This window comes from Lathamus discolor, chromosome 3 (genome assembly GCF_037157495.1).
Source record: "Lathamus discolor isolate bLatDis1 chromosome 3, bLatDis1.hap1, whole genome shotgun sequence".
Lineage (NCBI taxonomy): Eukaryota > Metazoa > Chordata > Aves > Psittaciformes > Psittacidae > Lathamus > Lathamus discolor.
In genome coordinates, this window is record NC_088886.1 from 27,922,999 (window position 1) to 27,949,560 (window position 26,562).

At 43.8% G+C, this 26,562-nt stretch overlaps 1 protein-coding gene across 9 annotated transcripts in view; it reads right to left on the reverse strand.

Moving 5' to 3' along the window:
- The window catches only part of LPP (LIM domain containing preferred translocation partner in lipoma), a 353,102-nt gene that overhangs the window by 169,552 nt on the left and 156,988 nt on the right, over window positions 1-26,562 (reverse strand). For all 9 annotated transcript variants that reach the window (XR_010611484.1, XM_065674286.1, XM_065674285.1 and 6 more), the window contains 2 exons: window positions 23,781-23,893; window positions 4,181-4,303 (listed from right to left, as the gene is read on the reverse strand). Coding sequence is in view for 8 of the 9 variants with exons in the window: in XM_065674286.1 (XP_065530358.1) it covers window positions 4,181-4,303; window positions 23,781-23,893 (236 nt within the window). In the remaining variant the exon portion in view is untranslated. The remainder of the gene's footprint in view (window positions 1-4,180; window positions 4,304-23,780; window positions 23,894-26,562) is intronic.

Sequence of the window (26,562 nt, forward strand, 5' to 3'; positions counted from 1 at the left end):
CAAAGTCCTATTTTACCGAACAGACAATCTGCAGTGAAAAAAAAAAAAAACACTAAGTTTTTGTATGCTGCTATTTCCAGTATTTCATTTTCACAGCCTCTGCTGGAAGCCCCCTCTCCAGAGTCACAAAGTTTTCTTGTTTTTCAAAAAAGTGCAAAGATTTATCTCATGGGCTGAAATGCTGCTTTTGTATTTATTTTTTTTTTTCTTAAGGCCTTGCTGCCCTCATCTCTTATGCAAGGATTTAAGCAGAATGGGTACAAATTCAGGAAAACACCCTTTAATAGAGGAGCCAGATGACCACAGCATGCACCAGCCCCCCTACTCGGAGTTCACCTTGCTCCCATCCATAGAAACTATGCACCTAATGCCTTGTCTATATAATCTCCTTTTATTAGTAAAAGGCATAGTGGGCTCCCTGCCTCTGAACTTTCCAATGAGTTCAAGATCACGTAAAGTTTGGTACTTTCTAAAACTTCAGCTACTGCTGAATTTCTTTAATTCAGTCTTCCCTACACCACCTCACATGACAGAAAGCATCCTTAGATGCTGTCATGTTGCAGTAAAAGATGATTTAGTTTTGCAATTTTCTGCTCTTTTTGATTGGTGCAATTTTGAAAGAAAAACACCTAGCATCTTAATCACTTGTGACTTCTATGATTTAGTCAAAGAGACTTTCACTTGCAAGTCATGGGCTCAGCCCAGGGCAGTGATGGTGATCAAAAGCTGCTTCTGACCGCCATGTTGCTGATAATGAATATGAAGTAAACTACCAATGCCTAGAAAATGTCTGCTCAGGGTACTCTCAACAACTGCCCCAAGACTGAGACAAGAACTAACCAGGAATGAAGCCTGAGAGAATTTTCACTTTGAGGTTCAGCAACATTGGGGTCTACTCACATTGGGGTACCACATTCCCAGAAGGACCTCCTCCCACCAAACCTGCCACTATGAGGAGGAAAGTTCTGTTCTGCTCCATAAAGAATCTATGTTGTAAAAATGCTTTTCAAACCCGTCACTTCGGAGGAGAGGGAAACAGCTCTGCAGGACAACTTCCTACCACCTCTGCCCAGGCAATGGGAAGCAGCCAGCAGGACTTTGATGCTATCTCTACCTTCATTTTCCAGCTCAGCTACTTGAATTAGGCAGAACCACTGAGTGCAAGCAGGGTGCTGCTGACCACAGGTGTCAAAACTCCCTCCCTTCCCTCTATTAATGGTGGTCATTTTTACTTCATTACAATGTCCTTGTCACCTGCCTGGCACATAAAAAAATATTACCAGAGTGATCCCCAGGTAAGCAATGCATGGATGGTGCACAGATTCATATTCATCCATGTTCTCAACAGCAGGTCTGCTGGCCAAGGGGAATTGTCTGGGGTTGACGCTGGCACACCTATTCTGATAAGTATTCTTTTCAAACCTTCTGCAGAGGGTACAAATCTCTGTGCTTCAGAGGCACCTCCTGGTGCAGTGTGTCTCATTGCAATCCTCAGCTCATACCAAGGATCAAAAGAGCTTCCTTCTCTGTGAATTTATGCCAGTGTGTAGGGTATGTTAGATAAACTGCTTGCCATTATCCTGCTATCACTCCTACTCCAGTGAAAGAGGACTATGTTACAGTTTAGTTTATGTTGCTTTAAAACTATCTTGAAGATAATATACAAAAAAGAAACCTAACAATAAAATTTTTCTTATTGCAGAATAGGAGTACCCCCAAGGGCAAGGTATACCTATAAAATTATTATAATGCTTTAACCGCATAAGCACAACTGGAAACATCTCTGAAAACAAGTCGTAACTCTATTTTCCTATCTGCAGCCATTATCCTGATAAATTTGGGAAGGTCATCTAAGGTGTAATCCAATAAACATGCTGATGTTCTCAGTAAGTACCTCACAATTTGCAGCCTAATCTATTATCCTACCATAAGACCATCAAATGACTCACCAGTTTTAATACTTAGTACATATCAAACAAAGGAAAATATCAAAGCTTTACATTCTAGTTCCACCTTTCAAGGACTTGAGTAGTCTTTAATTACAGCATATGATACATTCAGCTCCAGCATTTTCTTTCTCTAACAGCTATACTTAGAAGTTGCTGTAGCTGTACTTTTCACAGGACTTCATTACATGAACCCATAAATCCTGAAAAGTCTGATAAACTGAACAAAGAAAGTAGGGATTTTAGTAGAAAATCTCAGAAATGAAATTCAGCTTCTTCTGCCCACTGGATCGCGCACAGTGATTGTAATGCACCAAGGAGCAGCAGCATCACTCCTGGGTAGGAGGACAAGTCTTCAGTGCCACCACCTGAACTGTAGGGAAGAAGCCATGGGAACAAGCATGTGCACTGAGCAGCACACATCATCGTGAAGGCTGATGAACTTAAGCAGTCAGATCAAGCCCAAAACTTGGTCTATGCCTTCCAATCCTCCAGAAAATGAAGCACACCTGCAGAACTTTCTATTTGAACACTATGATTTTTATTTTTTTTTTAATGTTATAGGTACAAAATAAAAAGTTAAAAAAAAAACAACCTATTCACAGAATATCTGATCCCAAAGGAAGAAGCACCAGGAGACAGTCAGCAGTACTGTCCTCAAACCGCAAAGGCTCAGCAAAGTGGTTACAGAAGGTTACAGAAGTTACATGCTGGAGCTGACCTCAGGCATTGCCAAGAAAAATGGTAAGTACAAATCTCTTCCAGTGTTTTGACATTATAAAGCCTTTCTCAGTAACAGTATGCATTCTTATGTGTCTGGCCCACGCAAACAAAATGAGCATGGGTTATTTGACATTGTGCCTGAGCACTATCACTGCTACAACTGTATCATTTATCGCAACAACAAAAACCCACTGGGAAAAGGACTAAATTGTATCTGGTTTACGTTGTTGCTCTTTTTGACTGGCTGACCCAGATCAGACTGTTCTTCAAGGACAAGTCTGGAAGTTTATGCAAGAACTGTGCACCTGCTGCTGGGATAAAAGAAGAGTTTATCAGAAGGTCCCCGCAGAAGGGATGGAAACCACACAGGCCACCATGCCAGAGCCTCTGTGTGCAGATGGATGCTTTCAAAAGTGCACAAATATAATTTAACTGTGCTTTTGCTAAGCTCACAGGCTTAAACAGAGAAAATCTAAACAAACTAAAAGCTACTTTCGTTCTGCTCCAAAGGTACTGGTTCTCAAGTGCTTAAAAGAAATGCAACAATGAAAAGAACCAGAAAACCCACTAACCAAAGAGAAGGCCTGTTTCGGTAATGGGTGTGACCGCATCACTCAGCTACCCCTTTGGTACTTTTGATTTCTGAGGTTTTATTCAGGGCTGACATTGGTAAGACAAACACGACATACATATAGCTGCACACATACCTACAGACCCATATACAAGTAAGAAATGAGGCCAGTCCTGAGATTAAGAAGCAAAGGCAGGGTACAACTGTGCACAAGTACATCTGGGATGATTTTACAAGATCTCAAGAATTGCCCTTTTTAAAGTGCCACTGGGGTGTCATACTTCCTCTGATAAATAGATCACATCTCACCAGAACTTAAATAGCTCCACTTAAGCACTACCTAGATGAGTGACAAAAACTAGCTGAGCTGCTGTCACCCCTGCAGTCCTTGTCTAGACACAGCAGAGTAAGTGCGAATTCCAGTCTGCCTTGCTGGGCTACAGCCACCCTGACAGCTGAGCTACGATCCAAGCCACTTCATCGCCACTGATTAGATGACAAAAACAAAAGAAAACAACTTAAGACATGGATATCTGGGTCTTTCTGGCAGTGTGACACATAAAAAGTTAACAAAACAGAAAACAACAAGGGAAAAAAAGCCTAACAGTACTTGTGAACTGAGCAGGTTTGAATTCACAAGCTATTGTTGGTGGAAAGTCAAGGCAAATGAAATACAATTTTTTGCAAGTATTTTCCTAACAATCTCCATAGCAATCTAGCAATCAGGATCAGAGGCCCTTCACTCAGAGGTATGGCAGCTTTTGAGCCAGTGCCCCCTTCAGAGTGACTGCGCCCTTCTCTCCATTGACAGCCACATCTGGATGCTATCATGAGGAACTGGCATGCTTGCTTGCAACAAATACCAAGCGGTTAACAAATTGACTCCAGCAGTCATTGCTGGCCACTTTCCCACTCTCTGTTTACGCAATGTGCCACTAACCTGTTGAGTCCGAGGTTTGTAAGGAGAGCTGCTCTCTAGGTCAGCCAGGATGCTCGTTAGAGAGTCGATTTCTGCATCTAAACTGGACCTCCTCTCCTCAAGTGTCTTGCCACCAGGATTCACCTGAAAGAAGAAAAGAGAGTTCCAGTTATTTAAACCACTTGGCCTGCCACTTGGTTTTGTATTGTCCTAACAGAGCTTCTACCATGCCCAGCAATAAATAACTCTTGGGTTGCAGGGAGAAGCATGCTGAAATGCTGTAGCTGTCCCCCAGAACCAGCAGCTAGCCTCAATCTAACAAGGATTTAGGCTACTTTGGGTTTTTTTCTTAATGTTATTCCCGCAACAGTCCTATTGTATTAAATTGACTTGGAGGATTATGCAACTCAGTGTGCAATCTGCTGCCAAGGTGGAGGCAGGACGGTTTCCACTCCCACAGATGGAGAAGATGTATTTTAGAAAGATGCCTGGCTGGGCAGCCAAAGATGAGGACAGGCTTGAAGCACCTGGATTCTGAGAGCATCTCTTCTGCCATGCCCCCATCCCAGGCAAAGCAAAAACAGCAGAGCTGCAAACCACAGTGGCCAGCAACTGGCCAACTGCACCTAATATTATTATATATCAATTTGTGGTGGCTGTACCTGTATGATTCCAACTTTCTTCACAATTTTAATCTAAAAAATGAGCTCCTCCAAGGAGGATTGAAAAGGTTTGATTCATTTCTAGCAGATTCAAGGTGAAGGGCATGATTTGTGATAAGCAATCACAAAGTAACATAAATAAGGTCCTTGTGAAAAAGGCTATTAGATAGGAAAGCCCATGCCCAGAACAAGTATGAACATACAGGCAGGACCCTTTCTGATTCAAAACATCTTGCTTTCTCTCTGTTTTCAAAACAGCGCAGCCCCACTTGTGCCCAAGATAGGGATGCTCTCTTGGAAGGGAAAACCAAAGTTCTTGGGACAAGTGAAATATTACACACTGAAAGTCTTTTGTAATCCTGAGTAATTTTTCTTTTGTCCTTCCATTTCTGACTTACCTGCAAATCCCCCAGACAGTCTCTCTGGTGTACATGCAACCACAGAGTTTAGTGCAGAAGATCTCATTCACAGCTTGACTACTACAATAATAAAACCACTAAAGATTTACCTAACAACTCACCTAACTTCAGCTGGAAAGCCTGTTCAGACCATAATAGCACCTCCACACAGACAATCCAGCTCTGTTTGCCTTCACTCTCACCAAGTTACTTCAATTTTCCAAGCCAAAAATTTACCTTCTCCTTTGTCTCACTAGCTCACACATAGTTTTTGTTTAAATTTCATTTCAGAAGCATTCAATCACTACTTGTTTTAGAGAACTCCCCAGTCATCAATCCAACACAGAAATGGCAGGCTGGTCAAAGAGAGACAGACTATGCAAAGCAGGCAGGCTCTGATCTGCCAAGCTTATACGTGCTGAGGCATTCATTAGTTCCTAATGATTATTAAATCTTATTGGATTACAATAAATTTGGCTTGACTAACAAGAAAGTGGAAGCTCTAATGTGCTTTATGCAAGAACACGTCACTTAAAAGGCTGACAGTCAGGTTAGAAACTACTTACAAACTCAACTCTTCTTGCCTGTTTTTATTATAGAGCCAAAGTTTTTCCGTTCAAGCTGTTGCTCAAAAAAAGAAATACTTTTCACAGGAATTATCCCAGACCATTATTCCTGGCTAGCTGTAGTCACCTGGATTTTTTAATCTGCAAAATTAAAATTGCCTTTCCACTATTAGTGCAGTTCACGGCTCTTGCTTGGTTCTTCTTCATCTTCCAGTTTCTGGCCTATAATTACACAGCAGCCACAGGCTTCCAAGACACAAAACCTAAGATTGCTCCACTTCAGAGAATTTTTAAGACGAGCAGCCAAAAGCCAGCCTGGAGAAGGGCAGGAGATGCAAAGGGCACCCAAAGTCCCAACATTTGAGGTGATACATCAAGTCAACGGCAGGCCCACAAATAAAACCAGAGTCCACACATAGCCTGTTCAGTATTCTGATCCTGGAGAGGAGGGATAGTGGCAGATGAGATCAGGCAATTTCATTTCTGCCTCTTAGCATTTCTGGGCCATATTATTCCCTGGTTCTCATTCCCCAGAACAATTACGCAATAGCTGACTAGTAAATGCTGCAGAACAAGTTGTAAGATTGTAAAAGTTAAATGTCCTTTGGAAACCTGGAAAAATAAAATAAAATAGCATGGAAACATCTCTATTGCTTCTGCATTCTGTAAAAGATTTAGTTATTCAATTAAAACATAATCAACATAGATTAAGAGTTGAGTTCTACAAACGCTGGAGCACAATGCAGTATGACAGTCCAACGAGTAACACTACTAATGTGTGTAAGGGCTTTTTTGACTGGACTTTAAGTACATTTAACTGAAGGTAATCCTCACAAAGACAGGTTTCTGCTTGCTCTCTCTTCCTCATCTCCACAAATCTTTAATTTTTCTCCCCACATTGCTCCAGATCCAACCAAGGGATTTGCTGCACGTAGAAACAAGCGAAAAATATGCAAAGCTAACTTTAGCAAGAGGGCTAAGCTACTTCTCTTCTCATGCTCTTCATCATGACGTTGCTATAAAAGTTTTATGATATTGCTCTGGAACAAACCCCAAGCACCAGGTCCCAAGGCACAACAGGTTCGCACAGGCATGGCTCTGCTCTGAGGAACCCAGACTGGTTAAGCTCATGACCTCACAGATACAAACATCAGAACCAGAAAGAACCCCTAATTCTGTTTCTGTCTGGATTTATGGCATTGTTGCAGACATGTTGCTTGTGCTCCCTCCCTTTCAGTGAGCAGAATATGGAAAAACTGGTTTAAAAAGGAAAAGGATGCTATCCCTGGCCTGGCCAATGTGATTTCAACAAAAAGCAAACATGAGCCAACCCAATCCAACAAATTATGCATGCCAGAGACTATCCACTCACGTGAACTTCTGCAACGCCTACACTCTTATCCCTTGGCTCAGTTCCTGCTGTGAGGCAAAAGAGAGAAAAACAGCAGAGAGCTTCACTGCTTGGCTTGTTAGCCCACTCCTGAATTCCTGGTGTGCAGTCAGAGCAGCTGTGATGGTAAGCCACTCCTGAGCCCTGTCAATCCACTCTGTTCTGATGAAAACTGGCTTTAATATTGCTAATCCTGCCACCCAACACTAGTCAGTGCCACAGGTACCCCCACACAACCTCAAGGGGCATCATTACAGAACATGCAGTGTAGACGGCAATGCATGGCCTCAAAGTTTGCCTCACTGGGCTAGGAAAGGACATAAGATTACTCACCAAGTTAGAAGACATGAAAAGCACAATAATTTCCCTAGATGCCACCTTTTTCTACAACCTAGATCACCCACTCTTATCACATTTTGCAGGTCTCAGAGAGGAAATAAGAATGCTTCTCTTTTGCCTAAGCCAGCTCCTTGCAATGTGCTCAAAGAGAAGAATCTGGCTCCCAGATGTCCTTCCTAGCTCTTGCTCCAAATTCCTTTCCCTACCCACACCCAGCTGCCTCTCTTTTATCCTCCATTTTCCCCTCTCTCCATTCTCTGTTTGCTGCCACACAGTGCTGCAGCCTGGGACAGTCATTAACCTCTCGGATGAGTGATGCGAGGTGGGCTGCCAGGCTGGCCTCTGAGCCTCTACAGGAAATCGCATTGATACCCATGATGTTGCTGTGCCAGGAAAAGATGAAGGGTGGCTTTTCAGCAGCGACTGCTTGACTTACATGGACAGCAAAGTAAAAGTAACTCCAGAGTCCCAGCATATATTTTCTGCTAACACACGACAACGACCAAACTCCTGAACACTTTCAGAGAATCAGGACTTTGCTCACTGCACTGCAACTTTCCAGCACCAAAATCCACCTTCTCCCCATCCACCTTAGCCTTGCCCAAGTATTCTCTAAAGTAGGTTGAGCTCTGCACGTTTCATTAGCATTGTGGCCAGCTCATCCTCTGACAGCTCCCAGGAATGTGAGCTGTCGTTACTGGGAAATGCAGTGCTGTTATATATGTACAGACACGTTCAAGACAGCAGAGCTACAGCTGGACACACAACCTTCCTTGTAGCATCAGCTTGCTCTACGCATCCTGCTATCACAAGTCACTGATAACCTCCTAACTCACAAGTGGAAGAATGGAGATGATCACCATGGATATCAAGAAAGATCATAGCCAATCACTCAAAACAAATAGGCTGGGGGCCTCCAGTGCCTTCTGCTCCTGGTACATTGTTTTTACTAGGAGCCTGAGGTGCTTGGGGAGCTCTCTATGGGCTGTGACAGGTCAACACTGCATTTACACATCCAACAAGGAAAAGCAGCAAGCAGAAAAGCCCTTTGCAGCAAAGGCAGTCATGGAAAGGAAGGGTGAAAGTAACAGAAGCAAGGAAGAGGAAATTTTGGCAAATCAGGGGTTGTGAACAGGTATATAGTAAATAAGGACTTTTGCCTTGAAAGAATTTATTGTCTTTTCCTCCAGTAAATTTGACTGAACTACAGACAAGGTTGCACCCACAGCAGCCACCTGCCATGCTCTGCAGGCTGTCGAAATCCTTGAGTAGGCACTGAGGAGGTAGGAAGAGCAAATGAAACAGCTCTCCAAACAGGGAGTTAGCATCTCTTTCTACTGCATGGCCTCAGGTGCTGGGCTTAGACAGAGCCACAGACAGAGAAGGATGAGGCTTTTATTTTCTGTTTTAGCCGGGGGTGCGCTGGGGATGATGTTTCATTTTTATGGTATCCACTGTACATACAACAAGAGATTGTGAGAAATGTTAACTAGGAAGAAGAAAAGAAGTGATTTCTTGATATACTTCATGCTGAGGTTTGTGTTTAATTCCCCTTCCCCCCACTCCCCCTACCTACCCCCCCCCCTTCTCTGCACTTTTTCCAACACCACCACTGCCAGAGGCAAGACCCTTCTCAGACACACACCTTTGTCACCCCATCTCTCTTCCTGTAGATTTCCCAATGAATTATTTCCAGGGTCACAAAAGCAGCCTAAAGCCCCAGAAGGCACTACAGTGGCAAAAAGATGTATCCTCTACCAGCAAAATGAGGTACCCTGAAGATGAGCTGCTCTGTCTATTTCTCCCTTGAGCCTAAAGACAAGTGAAAACATTTTCTTTCAAGTTCCCTAATGTAAATTAAAACAGTCCCAAGAGGCTACCCCACCAAGCATGCACATGGAGGCAAGAACTGACTGAAGCATTCAGGGCAAGGGGGGTCTAAGGTTGACTGATGCCTAACCACTGTTCCAGGCACCAAGGAGGGACTGGAAAACTAGCTGTGCCCTTTAAAAACAGAAAGATTGAGTCTTTTGAAACAAATCCGAAATGATGGAAGATTTCAGCAGATGTAACCACAGTGATTTCACCAGACGTGATTGTATCAAGGATCTAATAGAAAAGAACTTCCCTGCTGTTCCATCAGGCTGAAGCCAGGCCTGGAATATCCTTTTCAGTCTTTTCATGACATCAAGGATAAAAGCCAAAGGTAAGTTAGGTTTTGATTTATTTTTTTCCCCTGCCCTTTCCTGTTTTCAGGCAGGGAATAGTTTTACCTGGTTTGTGCTGCTGAATATTAACAGGACCAAAGGAAAACACTTCAGAAGTTTTAAGTGGGCTGTTCAAAGGCATCATTTGGTGTCTCTGAAACACCACTGTCATTTAACTGAGCAACATTTCTACAACTCTGGCCACTTTTGAAGATCCCCCAGTAAGGAAGCAGGTGAGCCTACCTGGAACAGGACTTAAATTGGGTGGAAGGCAATCATCTACTAAACACCAGCCTACCTTACTGCTCCCAAAAGGGACAATAAATGTGCCAAATACATTCTCTCAGAAAAGTTCACGCCAGCAGCTGTGCCACTTCAAACCACAGGAAACACAGCAGGGTAAAGGCGACTGTGCTTCTGAGGTCCAAGCTCAACCTGGCCACAGACGCATGGTCTGCGGTAGCCACAGTCCCATATTCAGTTTCTCCACTCATGGAAAATGAAAATAGCACTGGGTATCCTAAAGATTGATTGATCTTATCTCTGAAGCAACTGGTGTTGCAAAGACCTGCATGGGCTTACAGCTGGGGCAGATGAAGAAAAGTTATTTGCTAAGCACTGCTAAGAGACATCTTGCAAAACCTTATTAACCAATTTGTAAAATCACTGTGGCATAGAAGGTTGATAAAAAGGAAAAATAATAAAAATACTTATCCCCCCCCCCCCCCAAAAAAATAGAACCCATACAACCAACAACAGAGAAAGCAGATAGCAAGAAGAAAGCATGCAACTAGAAGGCATCAGTCTCAGAACAATAAAAAAGGGTGTGTTTTTCATCACACAACATGCTACTAAAGCTGCAGAGCTACTTCTGCTACACAACACTGTGGTTGCTATGAATTCACATGGATTTCAAAAGCATCTGGAGAAACATGTGGAATAAAACTCCACCAAGATACTTAATAAATGAAAAATTATCTGTGCTTCTCCTTTTACATTTTCCTCTGGACGCTCACTACTGACCATTTGTGATCTGATTTGGCTTTCCATAAACATTTACATGAAGCCTCCACTTGTGCTTTCTAGCTGCCAGCTGGCACCAGTCAGGAGTCACTTCTGCTGGCGGGTACATGTCAGTCTATCCAGGTTAACAACTGCAAGTTGCCTTAGTGCCAGAGCTTCGACCAACACTGGAAACCCACTTCTTCTCTCCTTCTAGCTGAGACAACAGAAATTACATCAAATTGCACTCAGCCTCCTGGGACACATATGAAAGACAGCAAACACTTTGTTGTAGTTATGAATCTGTATAACAATAAGGATTTATATTTCCCTAGAGATCAGTGTGACAGGCACTGCTCACATACAGGGGTTTGGAAAGATCCTCATCCCAAGGAGCTTATTGTCAATTGGATACCAGCCCCAGGAAGAGAAAGCAGGTAGAAGGGTAAGAGTGAAGTGCTGCAACTCAGAGACACAACCAAACTCCTGCCACCAGATGAAGACAGCAATCCACCAGACCAACTCAGCTCCTTAACGGACATTTCATTCTTTGTAGTTGCTGTCACAGCCCTGACAAAACATGCCAGAAGACAGCAAACTGCTGTCCAAGCCATCCAAGCTCCAGCTGCAATTTCACTGCAGGATGGCCCCAATTTCACATAATTAGAGGCTTGGATTCAAGCCATGGCCATGCTGACCACTGGCCTGTGGAACAGTGGCCCTTGTTCCATCTCTGTTTAATAAGCCACTGCCCTCTGCACATCCAGAGAGGGGCCCCAATCCCAAAACCAGCACCTTGGCTCTGTTCAGGGGGCTGAATGCCACCAGTGTAGATGGGCAGCAATAATGCCAGGGCAGAGCCTAGGACTGTGTTCCCTTCCAAACAACTCCTGCCCCTAACACTGGAGAGAAGCTTTTGCCACAAACACCCATGGTTTGTTCAGTCTTCTCAAGACCACAGAAGATGGTTTGTCCCTGAATATTAGCTGAGTGAGCAGAGACAAAAAAAGAATGAAGCTGCATCATAGAAGTTTAGCCAACAGGCTCCATGGCCTGGGGCATGCTATGCTGAAGCACTGGGTACAAGGTCAGCAGCAGATGACCTCCGTGGCTGTGATGGGACACGAACAATAGTCCATGAGGAGATTTACAACAATCCCTGTCCCATTGCCACCCTTGAGGACAACGGAAGGCAATTATGTGACAGGAGTAAAAGAGGATGCAGCAAATAATTAAGGCACTCATTAATTAATTTTCAGCCCAGAGGTGCGCTTGTAGGTGCCCTGATATTGGAGATGCCAACACAGAGGTCCTGTGTTGTCTGGTCCCCTTAACCCCATCTGCTCTACCTCAGGATGGTGTTTTACCCGCTCCCCGCATCACAGACTGACACATTTACCTTGGACATTCAAACCTGCATGCATCCTTTTCATGTTTCTGACTGCTGCATTTTGCTCATGGAAGGAAGTCCAGGTTGGCTAAATGGAGCTTTTGAAACTATCGAAAACGAGCACACTGACAAATGCCATTTAGTTGACTGGAGGATCTTCGCAGTGTGGAACAGCTAGTACACGGGGAAGAGGCATCATGATCCTCAAGCACATGAAAGCAAAAGAATGGATTTGATAAGGAACAGTCAGGGTATGAAGAAAGAGGAGGAGTCCCATAAGTTGACATCTGCTAGAGCAGCAGAGCTGATGGTCCTGATAGTTTACTTAACATGTCTGATCAAAAGCGTTGGGAGTCTTGTCTGCGTTAAGTGCTACCAGATGCAAAATCTGCAGCAAGATGAGAAGTGTAACAATAAACTAAGGAGGCACACAGAGTTATTTGAAATCTGAATGGGGAAGATGGGGAAAGAAGGGGGAGATTAAAACCAGTTTATTTTTCCATTAAGGCAGTTTAATATTCTCCAGGTGGAGTTACAATCACTCATCTTTGGGAATTAAAATGAATTAGTGAAACATTCCTGTTCATCAGCAGAATATACAATATAAAGTGGATTATATCAATTTTTTCTTTATGCCTTCTACACGACAACACTATCTCTCTAATCATGGGGCAGGAAGAGCTGGTCATTAAATCCTTCTGACCCAGTATGACTTTCACCGACTTTAACTAACTTTACAGCAGCAGGGAATATATTCTTTTTCTTTTAATTAATGCAATTACATTAGGAGTCGTTATTGATAATTATGGTGACTGTTAAAAGTTTCCCCTTTCTTTGCCCACTCCCCACCAACTTAAAATCTGCTCCAATATTGTCACAAATTAATGTTTAATTAGCCATCAAGCAGAGCTGATGTTCCCCGCAGAGTATTGCTGTTTGCAGAAAAACCAAGAACTAAGAGGAAATATTGGATATTTCATCATCTGCCTCCAAGGGGAACCATAACTGAAGGGTAACCAATTACTCCAATAGAGTTGCAAAGTTTAATCAATGTAGAAACTAAATAGCTCATTAAGTGTCCACTGCATTAAAGGAAGACCTTCCCACTGACTCACACGACATGGACATTACACTTCTAAAAGATCTCATGGCGATGTCCAAGACCAAAGACTCCCTTCATCTCCACATCCTGGCCAAATTATGATCTTCCTCTTTCCTTTTCTGGCATAAGGGAAAAGGGAAGAGGAGGATGGCTCCAACGGCACAGGAAGTGTCTGACAAGACATGAATTATACACGCCTACACAGAGGGTAAGCTGTCATGCCCAGCCCCCCAACCCTGGATTTATATTCTATAGGGGAAAACCACACCAAACACCAGCTCCTTCCCAGTGCCGCGCCATCCTGGAGCATGGAAAGCACATAGCTGAAGGTGATTTTACTCCTTTCAACAACTCTGATGAGTCTGGCACTGAAATACCATGTCCAGTATGGAAGGCAGAGTTTTAAAACTTGAGAGATGACCCAGAAAAGCAGAAACAGCTGACAAGGAGATACGTAGAGAGCTCACTTGGTTTCACTTACGAAGGAGATTGAGTAGCTTGACAGCAATAACTAAACAGCTTCACAGAATAAAAACGCCAAATACCACAAGACTGTCCAATCCAGCAAAATAGAAAAGCATGCAGCAGCTGGGAAGCCAAAGGCAGGGAAATTCTATTTTAAAATAGCAGAGATATTCACTTATGTGTAATACTGCAGGTAATTAAATGCTAGAACAAACTTCCGAGATTTCTCCATCACTTCATGTCCATGGATCAAGGCTGGATGTGTTTGGTCTCTCTGGGTGATCAGGTAAAACTTTATGATCTGCAATACCCAGAAGGGCACAGCTGACAATTTAATGGCTCTGCCTGGCCCCTACATTGACAGAGGTGAGAAAGCAGCAGCACTGCTGCATTCATAAAGATCTACTGAAATCATTTTGTGTTTGTACCACTTTAACTGGAAATTAAATTTGCATGAACAAACTCTATCCCACACAAGACTGTATATTGTGACAGCTAAATGAAGAGCTTTTTAAAAGGGACATGTCTCAGGCAATTTTAATCAAAAAAGATAGGTTTTGTTAAAGCTACCAATTTCAGAAAATTAAGGTTGACTAAAACTGTTTTTAAAAACTCCTTTTTGAATTTAATCACATGTTGGAAACCCATATGCAGCTGCTTGTGTCACCTGCAAAACGGCGCTATAAAACATAAGCATATGCTTAATTTTACACGTGCGCTTAAGTTCTATCAACTTTAATGAAGTTTAAGCATACAGTCAAGCTTCTCTGAATTTGAGAAAGCATTCCTGAACGTGCGTCATGAAACTATTAGGCAACCACCACCGAAAAAGAAAAGTAGAATTAAGACTGGCCAGTTGGTTTTCACAGCCTGAATAAGCTCCAAGTCCAGAAGTTAAACATATAACATACTTCTGAATTTGTTTGCTTGTTTTGCTGTAACAGGAAGGGGTGCCCGCCAAAACATTTGCAAGGATTCAAGAATCTCCAAGGGAGCTTGGCAAAATGTCAGCAAAATGAATGTATAAAACTACATGAAAGTCAACGGCTTGGGTTTGGCTCCTGTAGAAATGAGTCATGTTAAAAATCTACTATATGTCTCTCAAAGCTGAGAAGATGAAAATCTGGACTCTGCTTCAGTCCACACATTTTTGGGGTGGTTGATGGCTGCAGTCCACAGGCTGCAAAGACAGCTGGGCAGACCATGCAGTTCTGATTCACTGAGGAAGGTCTTTGCCTTCAAGACGCTCGCAATCTCTTTTTCCAAACCACTAGGCCCACTTTTACCTTCCCTTCAAGGCTGCCAGATGTGTGTCTGGTATTTGATTTGGTTGGATGACCATGGGTTTTCTTCCTTTTTTAATAACCACCTCCTCATTCGGACATCTTACCTTCTACATGTTTCCTAAATGAGAACCTCAGCTGAAGAAAAAGGACCTGAATTACATAGAAAGCTGAACAACAAATAACTTGTGCTGGCCAGAAACTGCTGCAAAACCTTGCAGAGAGAATCCCCAGCATACAGATCCCTCCTGGGTGGGCTCCAAGGTTTATTTTTATACAGAGTATATGCAGATAAATGAATGTAAGTTGCTGTTTTTCAGTAAGAATTCACACATCCCAGTACACAACAGAACTCAGGAAAATATCTTTTAATTGTATTTTTGCTTGGGGTCAGCATAGCCACAGAAGCCAAATGGGATTTACTTCTGCACAGAAAGTATATTCCCTACCTAAATGTCTTTAAAATGCTCACCTGACCTTCGTGCAGACCAAACACCGCTTGCAGAGGGTAGCCCTACTGCTCCCTGTGGGAGGTGCTGATGCCCAAATGCCTGCACAGACCTCAGCAGTGGCATCTTTTGGGAACACATAAAGGGGCATTGCAGGGCAGAACCATGGGAATTTAGAGAGACAGAAGCAGGGGGAGGATGGGGGGAGTGACTGGGGAGTGACTGAGGAGTGAGTGTAGTAACATTGCTGAAGAGGAAGGCTAGACCTGGGACGTGACAAGACACGAGGCTGTTTCCATGGCAAAAGAGATGCGGAAATGAGGAGGTGGAGAGGAAAGGAGCTGCAGCTTGTTGAATGAGAGCAGTTTGTACAGCACCTCAGGCAGAGATGTCACTGGCTTCACCAACAGTTGGAATTGCTACAGCTTTCCCAAACATTTCTATTTTACTTCTCACACCACTAAAACCAACACTAAAAATGTTATATGATGTTTTCCAGATGCTCTTTCTTACCTGTTCTTTGTGTGTTAAAGTTAATCTTTGTGTGTGTCCTGCATTTGCATCAGCAAATCAAAACTAAAAAATACAATTGTGGGAATGGTCCTGAAAAGATAAGAGTTCAATGGCAGCAGATACTTAAAATCACTCCTGCTCTTCCGCCCTGGAAAAAATTCTTCTGGCTATAAAAACATTTTTCATTGGTATTTCTATCACCTTTCAGCTTGCTCGGTCACTGTGCCGCACACTTTTTACAGGGACGACATTTTCTGACAACAAAACCACCATCATGGCAGCTGAATCTGTTTTTCACCAGTGATGGAAACTAAAAAACAGATACAGGAACCTGCATTTCAGCCACTTCCATTCTTGGAAATCAGATGCTCTCACAACTTCTCCATATCCATGCCCTCTTACCACCAGGCAAAATTTGCATCAAAAATAGGATGAAGTTTGCCCTATTCGTTGAACTACTCCAGGGCTGTAAAACTGAATTTAGCCAGACAACTGGATTCTCCCATCTCTGTAGCTGTATTCGCTTTCATCTTGTTTGACCAAAGCTTATTTCTGCACCACACAGCATCACAGTACTAGAAGCACCAAAACCAAGGTGGGAATCTGACTCATTTGCTCTGTCATGTTCTAGCCTACCACCATGACCAAGCTGCACGGAAAGACATTGACTTTCTAAACCACCATCTACCAATTCCAGCCAGCTTCACAGCAAAAGCATAATAATTTGTCTGCTGCAATTTTTAGAATTCCTTCTTGCTACTGACAGCCTGTTTGTCTTAATCTCACCACTGCATTACAGTTCCTTAATGCGACACAGGCTACCCAGGATTTGACACAAGAACAACTGATCCTGCAAGAGATCTTTTCTAGGACCTGCTAATCCAACAGAAGATTTCAATAGCACTCAGAAATTACAAGAGTAGAATTTCTTCAATACTGATCATGTTATCTCACACTCTTCCATCACTCAGCTCATCTACTTTGATAGGAGAATTCCTACATCTTCATTATCTTTTTATTTTCCCTCTGCTTAAATAATTCTATCTTAGATACAATGATGGCTTTGCATCCTTTCTGTCTGTCACAGGCTGATATTAGCTCTGATAGAATAAAATTGCCTGCTTCTTCTGCTTGCTTTCCATGACTCCCATTCATTATTACTTCCCACATTCATGTCTCTATTATCCACAGATGGATAATCCAGGCTACAGATTAACCTCTCTTCAGGTGCCAGCAGTGAACCCAACTCCAGCACTGGCAGTGTGAGTGTCCCACAGAGATGTACCCACCTGAGCCAGGAGGTGCCCACCAGGGCTTGTAACCTCAGGCACAGCACTGCGGGACCACAGCCCACTGTTTGGACCCAAGCCCACGCATGTGCATAATACTTCCTTGTGTCTTAACCGGAGATGGTTTTAGCTTCATGATCTCTCAACACCACAGTCAGCAACATCTCTGACCTTTTTGTTTCCTCTCATAACTTTTTAGATAGTCACCCTTATTTACATATGATCTGTATTAAGCTTTTTGCTTTCTTCTGCTCCCTCACCTCCTCACCAGCTGCATGGTAGATTATCAAAAGCCACGCTGTTCCATCTCTGAAAGCAAATCCCAGCCTCAGTCACAACCTTCCTCCCAAAGAAGGCACAAGTGTGCACCATTGCAGGTCCTGGCATATCCTGTGTGCTGTGTTACTATATTAAACAATAACATAACAAATACATTAAATAACACAGTAATAAGCATGATGAAAATAATGAGCACAGTTAACTGTTTGGATCCTTGCTTCCTTTGTAGTGCTTGCCGAGAGTTTAGCTATTAAAGGCTGCACTGCATTATAACATTGCCAAGATATTAATAGCCAGGCAGAGAGATGAATGGCAGGCTTACATCGTACAATTAAAACTTTTCCAGTTTACCCTTTCAGTAAAATTTGTGGCTTATAATAAGCATCTTTGTCTATTCTGAAGAGAGTAAGGATTGGAAAGTTACACAGATGGGAACAGAGGTTCATTAAAGATTTAAAATAGAATGCGGTTTGGCATTGTAAAACAAACACACGTATAAGATGGGTTGCATCAAGAGCTGCCTGAAAGAAGTGCTCAGTGTTCCTTTTCTCTTGTGATCCTGGATCTACTGGTCATGTTATCCACAGAAACAGATAAAAAAGCAGTAGGGAGGAAGGAGGTTTGCTCTGTATCCCCACTCATTACGCATTTCTCATAGGTACATACAGCGTTCATTTATACGTGCTTACAAGAAAAACATGAATTTAATCTATTATGCATCCAGATATTCATCAACATATACAGACATTGTATCACTGATTTTGCTCACCTTAGCACCTAGAAAGCCCTATTATAAACAGATATTGATCTGTAGACATCCAGCGAGCATTTAAACATGCAGAGAGCATACATGTTATTGCTCAAGTCTAATTCAGAAAGCAGCACATTCCTGTTTCTCAGATACATAAGGAAGGCAGAAAAAGGGAGACAGATCAAAAGCATTCCTGCAAAGTCAAGGTTTGAATAAAAGGGTTAACATTACCAGGTAATTTACTTAAACTGTTGGACACGGCTTCAATTTAGATAAAAGGCAGTTGCTTATCACATGGATTTTAATAAATTAGGTTAGGAGTCCCAGAAATCTGCAAAAGCTGTATCTCGAATTGCAAGCGATACACACAGACTATGGCTTTATTTACAGAGTCACTGGGAGCTACTGCTGCTTGCCTGGAGCCAGGCAGCCCTGCTGGCAGCTAGAGCTGCGCTGCATTACCGATGTTCCTCCTCAGCAAGCACCTACACCCAGGCCAATAATCCTGATGATTAACAAAATCTAGCACTAGAGGGAGGCTGAACACATGTTCTGCTCTCTTTGGCCTTTTCTTCTTCTCCAAACACGAAAAGGCAGGCAATTTAAAGGAAACCTAGCACCCAAGGCAGACCCCAGTTGCTACACTGTTGAGAAGCAGATGTGCTATTTAAGGCAGCATCCCTGTAGACAAAAATCAAGCTCTTTCCCCCCCAACTATTTGTCAATATGCACACCCAAAATTTAAAATAAAAAGAAATAAAATTCCTCCATTCTGGCTGTCTCCTTAGGTGGTGAGTCACAGCCCACAGAGAGGCACGACCGCCGCCACTCGCCAGGAGGGAGCCTGGCAACCTCCTCCGTAACAAGGATGAGGATCTCACTGCTCACATCTATCAACACGTCCCACCTTCTCCCAGGCATGAGCACTGGGTAGAAGTGAGCCAGGTCTCCTTTGAACAGCCTTGCAGAGAAAGGTGTATTACTTCTCCAGGCCATGTTTCAGCATTTCTCCTTCCAAAATTCCTTGGCAATAGGAATTTGAGCCCTTCAGCTGACTTTCTGCTTATTGCAACAGGACAATACAACCAGTGAATCCAGTAGGTCTGAACATGGGAATAGTTCCCTGCCCACAGTACTGCAGCCCCTCCATGCATAGGTGATTCTAACAAGAACTGTTATCCTGAACTATTTTATATTTCGTTTCATACAAATGTTCAAAACTTGTTTCTTCACTCTAACCCATCCTAAACTACTTCTGCACATACTCTTTGGTATATCCCAAATTCTTTCTCATTTATTTACAGTTCTTACATTAATGTAGCAGACAGAATTGTTCCAGGACACAGGAGATGTAGGTCCTATTTTTAACCTACCGCTTGTCAGCCTGGTGACCTAGGCAAAGCGCTTTCTCTGGTTCAGCTTCCTTATCAGGGAGAGACTGGTAATTCTTTTGTAAAGCGTTTTGTGGCCTGTCAGTAAAAACCACACTGATAACAGCCAGGGGTTGCTGGAAAAGACGTGATCCCCTCACTGAATACAATCCTCTCCCTTCCATTGCAGTAGTATCTAGGGTCCCAAATGAAAATCAGACCCATATTGCTGATGCAGCACCTGCAGATAGTTACAGGTGATTAGTAAATCCGTATTTTTGCCAGGTGGCCCTTGGCAGGTCTGCAGCTGAGGGTCACATCTGCCGACTACATCTGCTCCAAGCCACCCAGGTCCTGCACCAACATAAAAGCCTGGGCTCTGAACTTCTCCTTTAAGGAGAACTGGCTGTTTCAAAGCCAGCGGAGATCTAATCCCTGGTGATAAGGCTTATTGAGATGCTCCCATAGGATGCATGGCTCCAGTGCCAGCCTTCCCAGGGATGGGATGAGAGGTAGGGACCCGCTTTCCACACCACTGTGCACAGTCGTCATCCCTGAGCAGCCCTGCTTGGCAAGGAAGGAAGAAATTGCCAGTGCCATGAGCAAGGGTCCCTCTCTGTGAGCAAACAGGGCACTCAAGAGGTTGTTTATGAGAGATTTTTCACTTTTCCTTTCCTGGCCTGGGCAGAATGCCTGTTTTGAAACTAGAAGGTAAAAAAAAAAAAAAATAAAAATAACCCCCTGCCTCCCTCCCAGATCTATCTATTTCCCTTTGACAAACAGTGATTTCATTTTCATTCCCGTCCAGGACTTCTTTTTTTTTTTTTTCCTCTTTTAAACTGAGCCCAAGCCAACGTGGCAAAAGGCTCTTTGCTCATGTCCTTATTTGTCAAACACGCCATCACCGCACCCTCACCACCATTCTGGGAACAAGCCCTTGCCTTCGCCTGCTGACTTCAGCCGAAGAGGAACTTCCCAACACAACTCCACTCCAACCCCAGTGCGCTCTTTTTTAAAATAAACATTTCCTTTTCTCTTTCTTTTTAAAGCAGTTGATAAGAAAAGAGCTTAAATTTCCTTCTGTTTTCCCCCCAAGCCCTGCAGTGAATCAGAATATGATGGATCTTGATGGGAAAACAGAAATCACAAGAAACTGCCAGATCTGCTGCAAAGGTATTTCACGACCCAGGCTTCTGATTTCCATCAGAGCACTTCAAGGGAAGTCAGATACCAAAGTACGTTTTTGGATCTGATCCTAAGTGGCCAGTTCCACTGTCCAACTAGATTTCAAGAGATAAACTGGTCTATGAAAACTGGGTATTATTATTTTAACTGCTGTTCTTAAGCTACAACTTAAACTGTAATAATCTGTGCAGCTTTTAGCCGTCTGCTAACAGTAATGCAGAAAATGATAATAAACTAAACATATATATTCTGCTTCCCTTACCAACTTAACACCTAGTATAAAAAGCTTCACCTGGAACCACAGCACAGGTTATTTCATAAGGTATCACCAGGACTCTGCCATCCAAAGACAAATTTCTGTTGTAAAGGGGCTGATTTTCTGGAGCAGATGAATTTCAAACTCTGGAGTAAATCTGGAGGGCTTGCACCAGGTCTGCAGGGGCAGAACTGCTCCAGGCAGCAGCCTCAGATCTGGTCCGTACCCAGGAGAGGGGTCATCTGCTCTAGCACTTAGATTTAGCAACAGAGAAACTGAGGCATGGAAATTAAATGGCCTAGCGTTGGAAAGCAGAATCAGGCAAGGCTTTAGTTTGTTGGAGCCAGATCCAACACATGCTCATGGGATCTCTGCCTTCAAGGCAACTGTGTCCTGAGGGCTGGGAAAAGATTTACAGCAGAAGAAACACAGCCACCATTCATTCCACTCCTTCAGCATGGGAACCTCTGTCTGGAGTTGTGAAAATTATTGTGTTCAGTGCACAAAGCCATCAAGCAGCTTTCTCCACCACCACCTGCCTTTTCCCCTTATGTCTTAGGCCTTTTATCTTGTGACTTTTGTTGCTCCTGCAAGATAAGGAGCTGATTTTGCCGACTCTTGACTTAGCCCTGGCTTTTGTCTACTCCTGATCTCCTTCAGAGGATGGAAGGGAAAAAGGTGACAAGAGAGCACAGTTTAAAGGAAGGAACGTGTTTGCTGCAGAGAGTACATCTGGGCATGGTGACAGGCAGGAGTGCTGGGGTACAGCTGGCAGGCTCACTTTTGTCTGAACAGGATTGCCATGTGAAGGAACCTCGCTCTAACTAAACTCCTGCCAAAGCCCCATGCTGTGAACACAGTTCCAACCCCAGCTTCCCAAAGCCAGAGAGAAAGGGTGTGACAAAAAGCAATTTCATGAGCTCAACGGGGAAGAGTCATCCTATAGAGCAGTTCTACCAAGAGGCACATCCCAGTGACAGCCCCGAGTGGTTCAGGCACATCTTTGGACCCACTGCAGGAGGGAGGCATAAAGAGCTGAAGACACGAGCCCCTTCCAATAAACACCGCAAGGTCCCTTCCTTGGGCAATCCGGCAAGGGAGAAGCCTGACCCGGGAGAAGTCCGTGAAATGCTGTGACCCCTTCCCGCTGCACAGGCTTCTGCGCAGGGAGCCATGCAGGCTGTGGCCTGCCCTCGCCAGGAGCCTGCTGCTCCACTGCTTCCCAGGGCAGTCTGGAAGCTCCCTTGCTCCCACAGGGTCCACTCTTCTCAGAGAGATAAAAGACAGAACAACACTTGCTGAAGAATTACTTCATTTCCCCAAGGCTGGGAAAAGCCATGCTCCACACTTGGCTGATGTCCCTGACGGCTGCAGCCTTTCCTGGCAAGGGAGAACGATCCTCATTAACCCCTTCCCTTTCAAAGGCTGCTTATAGCACTGAGCCCACTGCAGGAACAGCTGAGACTTTGCGACAGCATCTGAACATCTTGCCATAGGCAAGAGATCACATGAAGCCCATGAAGGAGGGAAACGTTTTCATTTTATAGAGGCACAATGTTGATGAATTGACTCTAGAGCTTATGATGGGGCCAGGAACTAAGCCAGGTCTCTTGAATCCTGTTTAATGTCTGTTCACTAGGCTATTCTCAGGTTCAAATCCATCCAGGGACACAGGACTGCCACAGCCTTTCAGGATCATCAAGGGCAGCCCCATGGCTGTGGGTATGTGGTTACACAACTCTCACCAGCCTCAACAGTAGATCAAACTTGCTTTGCTCTCACTACTCCTCCCAGAAGACTCTTACAGACCTTTGCAGTCTCTGCTTAGAAACTTTCTAAACACCAGTACGAAGGTACGCCTGGCAAGCTTAAATTCTCCTGTTCCTGCACCAACACTAACCCAGAGCTGAAATAATTGTTCTTCTCTCGTACTTACTCCCCAAATGTGTTTCAAATTTGCATCCATGCCCCCTTCTCAGCCTTCCTTTGGCTCAGCTAACAAGCTAAACTTTTCTGGTCTCCACGGGCAAAATAAGATCCTCACTCCTTGATCACCTTGACAGCCTGTCCCTGCAGTCTGAATGCATCTCTCCTGAATGTGCCTGAGCTAATGCAACAGTACCTAGCACCACAGGCAAGCCGGTGATGTCTGCATAAAGATGTTCATACATTTTAAAGGTGCTCAAGGTATGCCCCTATCCACACAGAACATGCCATCATCACCTGGTACATCTTAGAAGTTACACTTTTATTCAGATGGCAAATCTAGAGGATCCAAGCCAGCAAAAACGGAGTGAAAAGGGTCTTGGTGACATCACTAGAGCCTGGGCCAGGGCTTATTTGCTTCACTTAATTTTAGGCAGCTAAACAAAGCACTTTTAGGATCAGATTACTGCCCTAAAGTCTCTCCACAGTCCATGGAAGGAGATGGCCCTTCCAGAAAACAATTCATTCTGGGAAGGTTTCACTCCCATCCGCCATCACAAGGACATAAGGCAATTAGTCTTCTAATTCAAGCCGGATGGGAAAAATCCTTTAATAGCTCAGTAAGTTTTGAATGGAAATATTCCTTAGTTGGGAAACACAGCTTGCTAAAGCTGACTTGGTTGTTCCTGACACATGATTTCTAACCACAGCAGTTTGCCACCTCGTTTTATTATCATCCATTCATTTCCACAATTTTTGGATCAATTCTGCACAAACAATAAAATTCTTGTTCTTTTACCTGCACATTGAAAGTAACATCATCCAGAGGGGGTGGAGGAGGGAAGGCACCTTGTGATGATGTGATGTTCCCGAGGTCATCCACAGGAGGTGGGGGTGGAGGAAGGAAGTCCCCTAGGAGAGAGAATGAGAGAATTTCAACTCACCAGTTTTAACTAGCATCATGATGAACATCTCCATGCAGTGCCACACTGCCTCCCACATACACGCCCTGAGCACCGTCCCCAAATACCACCATGTTCAGAGAGATGCTGAGCCAAATCCCAGTGACTCGTAGTCCTCTGGACCACCCGTGGCAAAGTTCAAAGCCCCTGGCTCAGCCCAGCCCAGGTACTGGTGCCAGCTAGACACCTACATGGTGCCTACTGCCAACAAGGCATCTTCATGCTATTTGCTGTGGGAAGCAGTTGGGTATGAAGCCCTGGAAAGCTTTCCTGTTTGAATCCAAATCAGATGAAATACAATACAGAGTACAAAGAAAATAAATTTTCTGAAATTAATACTTCGGTGTTTAGTTCTAAAAAATGCTGGGATGCTTGAGTGCAACATAAACTTTTCTCCTTTCCTGTGAAAATGACCCTCCAAACAACCAACCAACATAATTTTGCAAATGAATTCAACTCCAGCAGACATATACTTCCCAAAGAACACACAGGTGATGCATCTCCCTGCACACCACAACAGTCAGGCACTCTTGCTTTATTACAACCCTTCAGAATACCTTAGCAAAATCAAGGTACAGAATGTGTTGAAAGGGATGAGACAGGGAAAGGGACAGGGCTTGTACATAAACAGAAGGGAAAAGTTGCAATTGCTAAAACAGAAGGGGAAAACAAGGATTGCTACAACAAACAAACCAAACACCACTTTGCCCCTTCGGAAGATCTGTTCCTCCCAAAAGAAAAAAAAACATTGGCAAGATTTTTCAGAAAAGAAGCAAAGGACAGAAAAAGAGAAGAGCCCTTTTCTGGTGTTTGGAAGAAAACACTTTTCTTTGCAGTAGGAGACAGCTGGCATTACTACATCCCAGCCCAGCTCTGCTAACTCTGTCCTCTGTGTCAGATAAGCTGCTGGCTCCGCTCTCCCCGCAAATGGGAAGGTTTTTAGATTGGGAAGCAGAGAGCAGATGCCTGATGAACTGGGGGGACCTTGCAGATGTTTGGCTTTTTCCTGGTCCTCTGCGAACAGATGGACTTTCTTCCTTCACAGCTTTCGTTATTTATTCTGCCACTGCACTTTCCTCTTTCCCACACACAGCCATAGGACTCAATGCTGTTCCCACTGCACTCACGGGAGATTATTCCCTTGGATGCAGGACAGAAAGCTGTTACTCTATTATTATTATTGGCGTTGCTGGAAGTCTTCTTCCAGCAGAGAGGAAAGCAGGCAAAGACTGTAAAATCTGTGTCCTGAGCAGTGTACGGGTTTAGATCTACATTTGAGATAGCAAAGGAGGATAAAAAGCTGAAAGCAAGCAGGATCTCCCTAAAATGCACCTCAGGGACCTTCACTCACCCCTGAAGCTTTGCAAGCCAGACAGACTTCACTTGCTTAGAGCTGGGCAAGCCATGGGAGGAGGCAGCAAAGTCCTTGTGAAGGTGGAGCATATCAATACCATCCACTGCTGAGCATCTCCAGTGCCAGCCAGCTACATATGGAGCCATCTGGGGAAGGGACCGTCCTTTGGTCTGCATGAATGCACCAGTGGCCATGAGGAAAATGGGTCTCTGGGGTTACCAGAGTTAACCATAGGCTGGTGGAAGACACACCCCACCATAAGTGCTCACAGTCTCCTGACTGACTTAACTCTGCTGTCCTTCCACAAATAAGTGATAAGATGGGGAAAAGGCCTATTAGTATTGATCACTGATCAGCACCAAGACTGGTGTTTTGGTTGACATTCATCTGGCATTAGGGTGAACGCTTGGAGATACTTAAGTTATGAGAGTGACTACACTCAGCTCCACCAACAGAAAGACATCAAGGCACCTCCAGAAGGCAATTTATACCTCAAGGCAGGTGAAATCACCTTCCAAAGGCAAGTACCTCCACAGAGGCAGCCTCAAGCAGGCGCATTTACAGGCAGGAAACTGCATCGTGCCCCTTCTGATACCATGGCACAGTCTGCCTTCAGCTTGTACAATGAGAAATCACTACCCATAAACATCTGTTTAAAGGAGCTAAATATCTCCTTATTGCACCAGCTAGTCATTTCTTCTTCTTACAGCTGTGAAGACCATGACTCAACCTACAAAGGGACTGTGCAGTGTGACACATGCACTAGCTGAGTTACTTTAGATAGGATGGCACAACTGGCTGGGAAACCATAGCCCTGAATTCTCTCAGCACTCGTGCCCACTGCTGTTCTAGAGCATCAGTCAGTGCAACCACAAGAGATGACACCATTAGCCCCAGTAATGTTTTCCCCCATACTTTACATACAAGTAATTAGATTAGAAATTTAGCCAGTTCATCATGGCTATGCCAGAAAACTATAGCAGAACAACAAGCAGAAGCAGTGCCTCCCAATCCCCAGTCCAACTTTTGGCTCCAACCTAATCTGTGCCATGCAGATGCATTTGCAAGGTTTTACCCCTCTCCTCCCCAAAATTTCCCCCTCTTAGTCTTTCCAAGGAGATTTAGGCATTTCATTATTACACTTTTCAAATGTACAAATAAAATTCTTTTCAAAGTCTTAGCAGACATCTACATCAGCATGAGCTTGTCAGGCTGAATAGAAACTCATAATATTTTTGCTATTGGCTGCGTGATGCCTTCTGGGT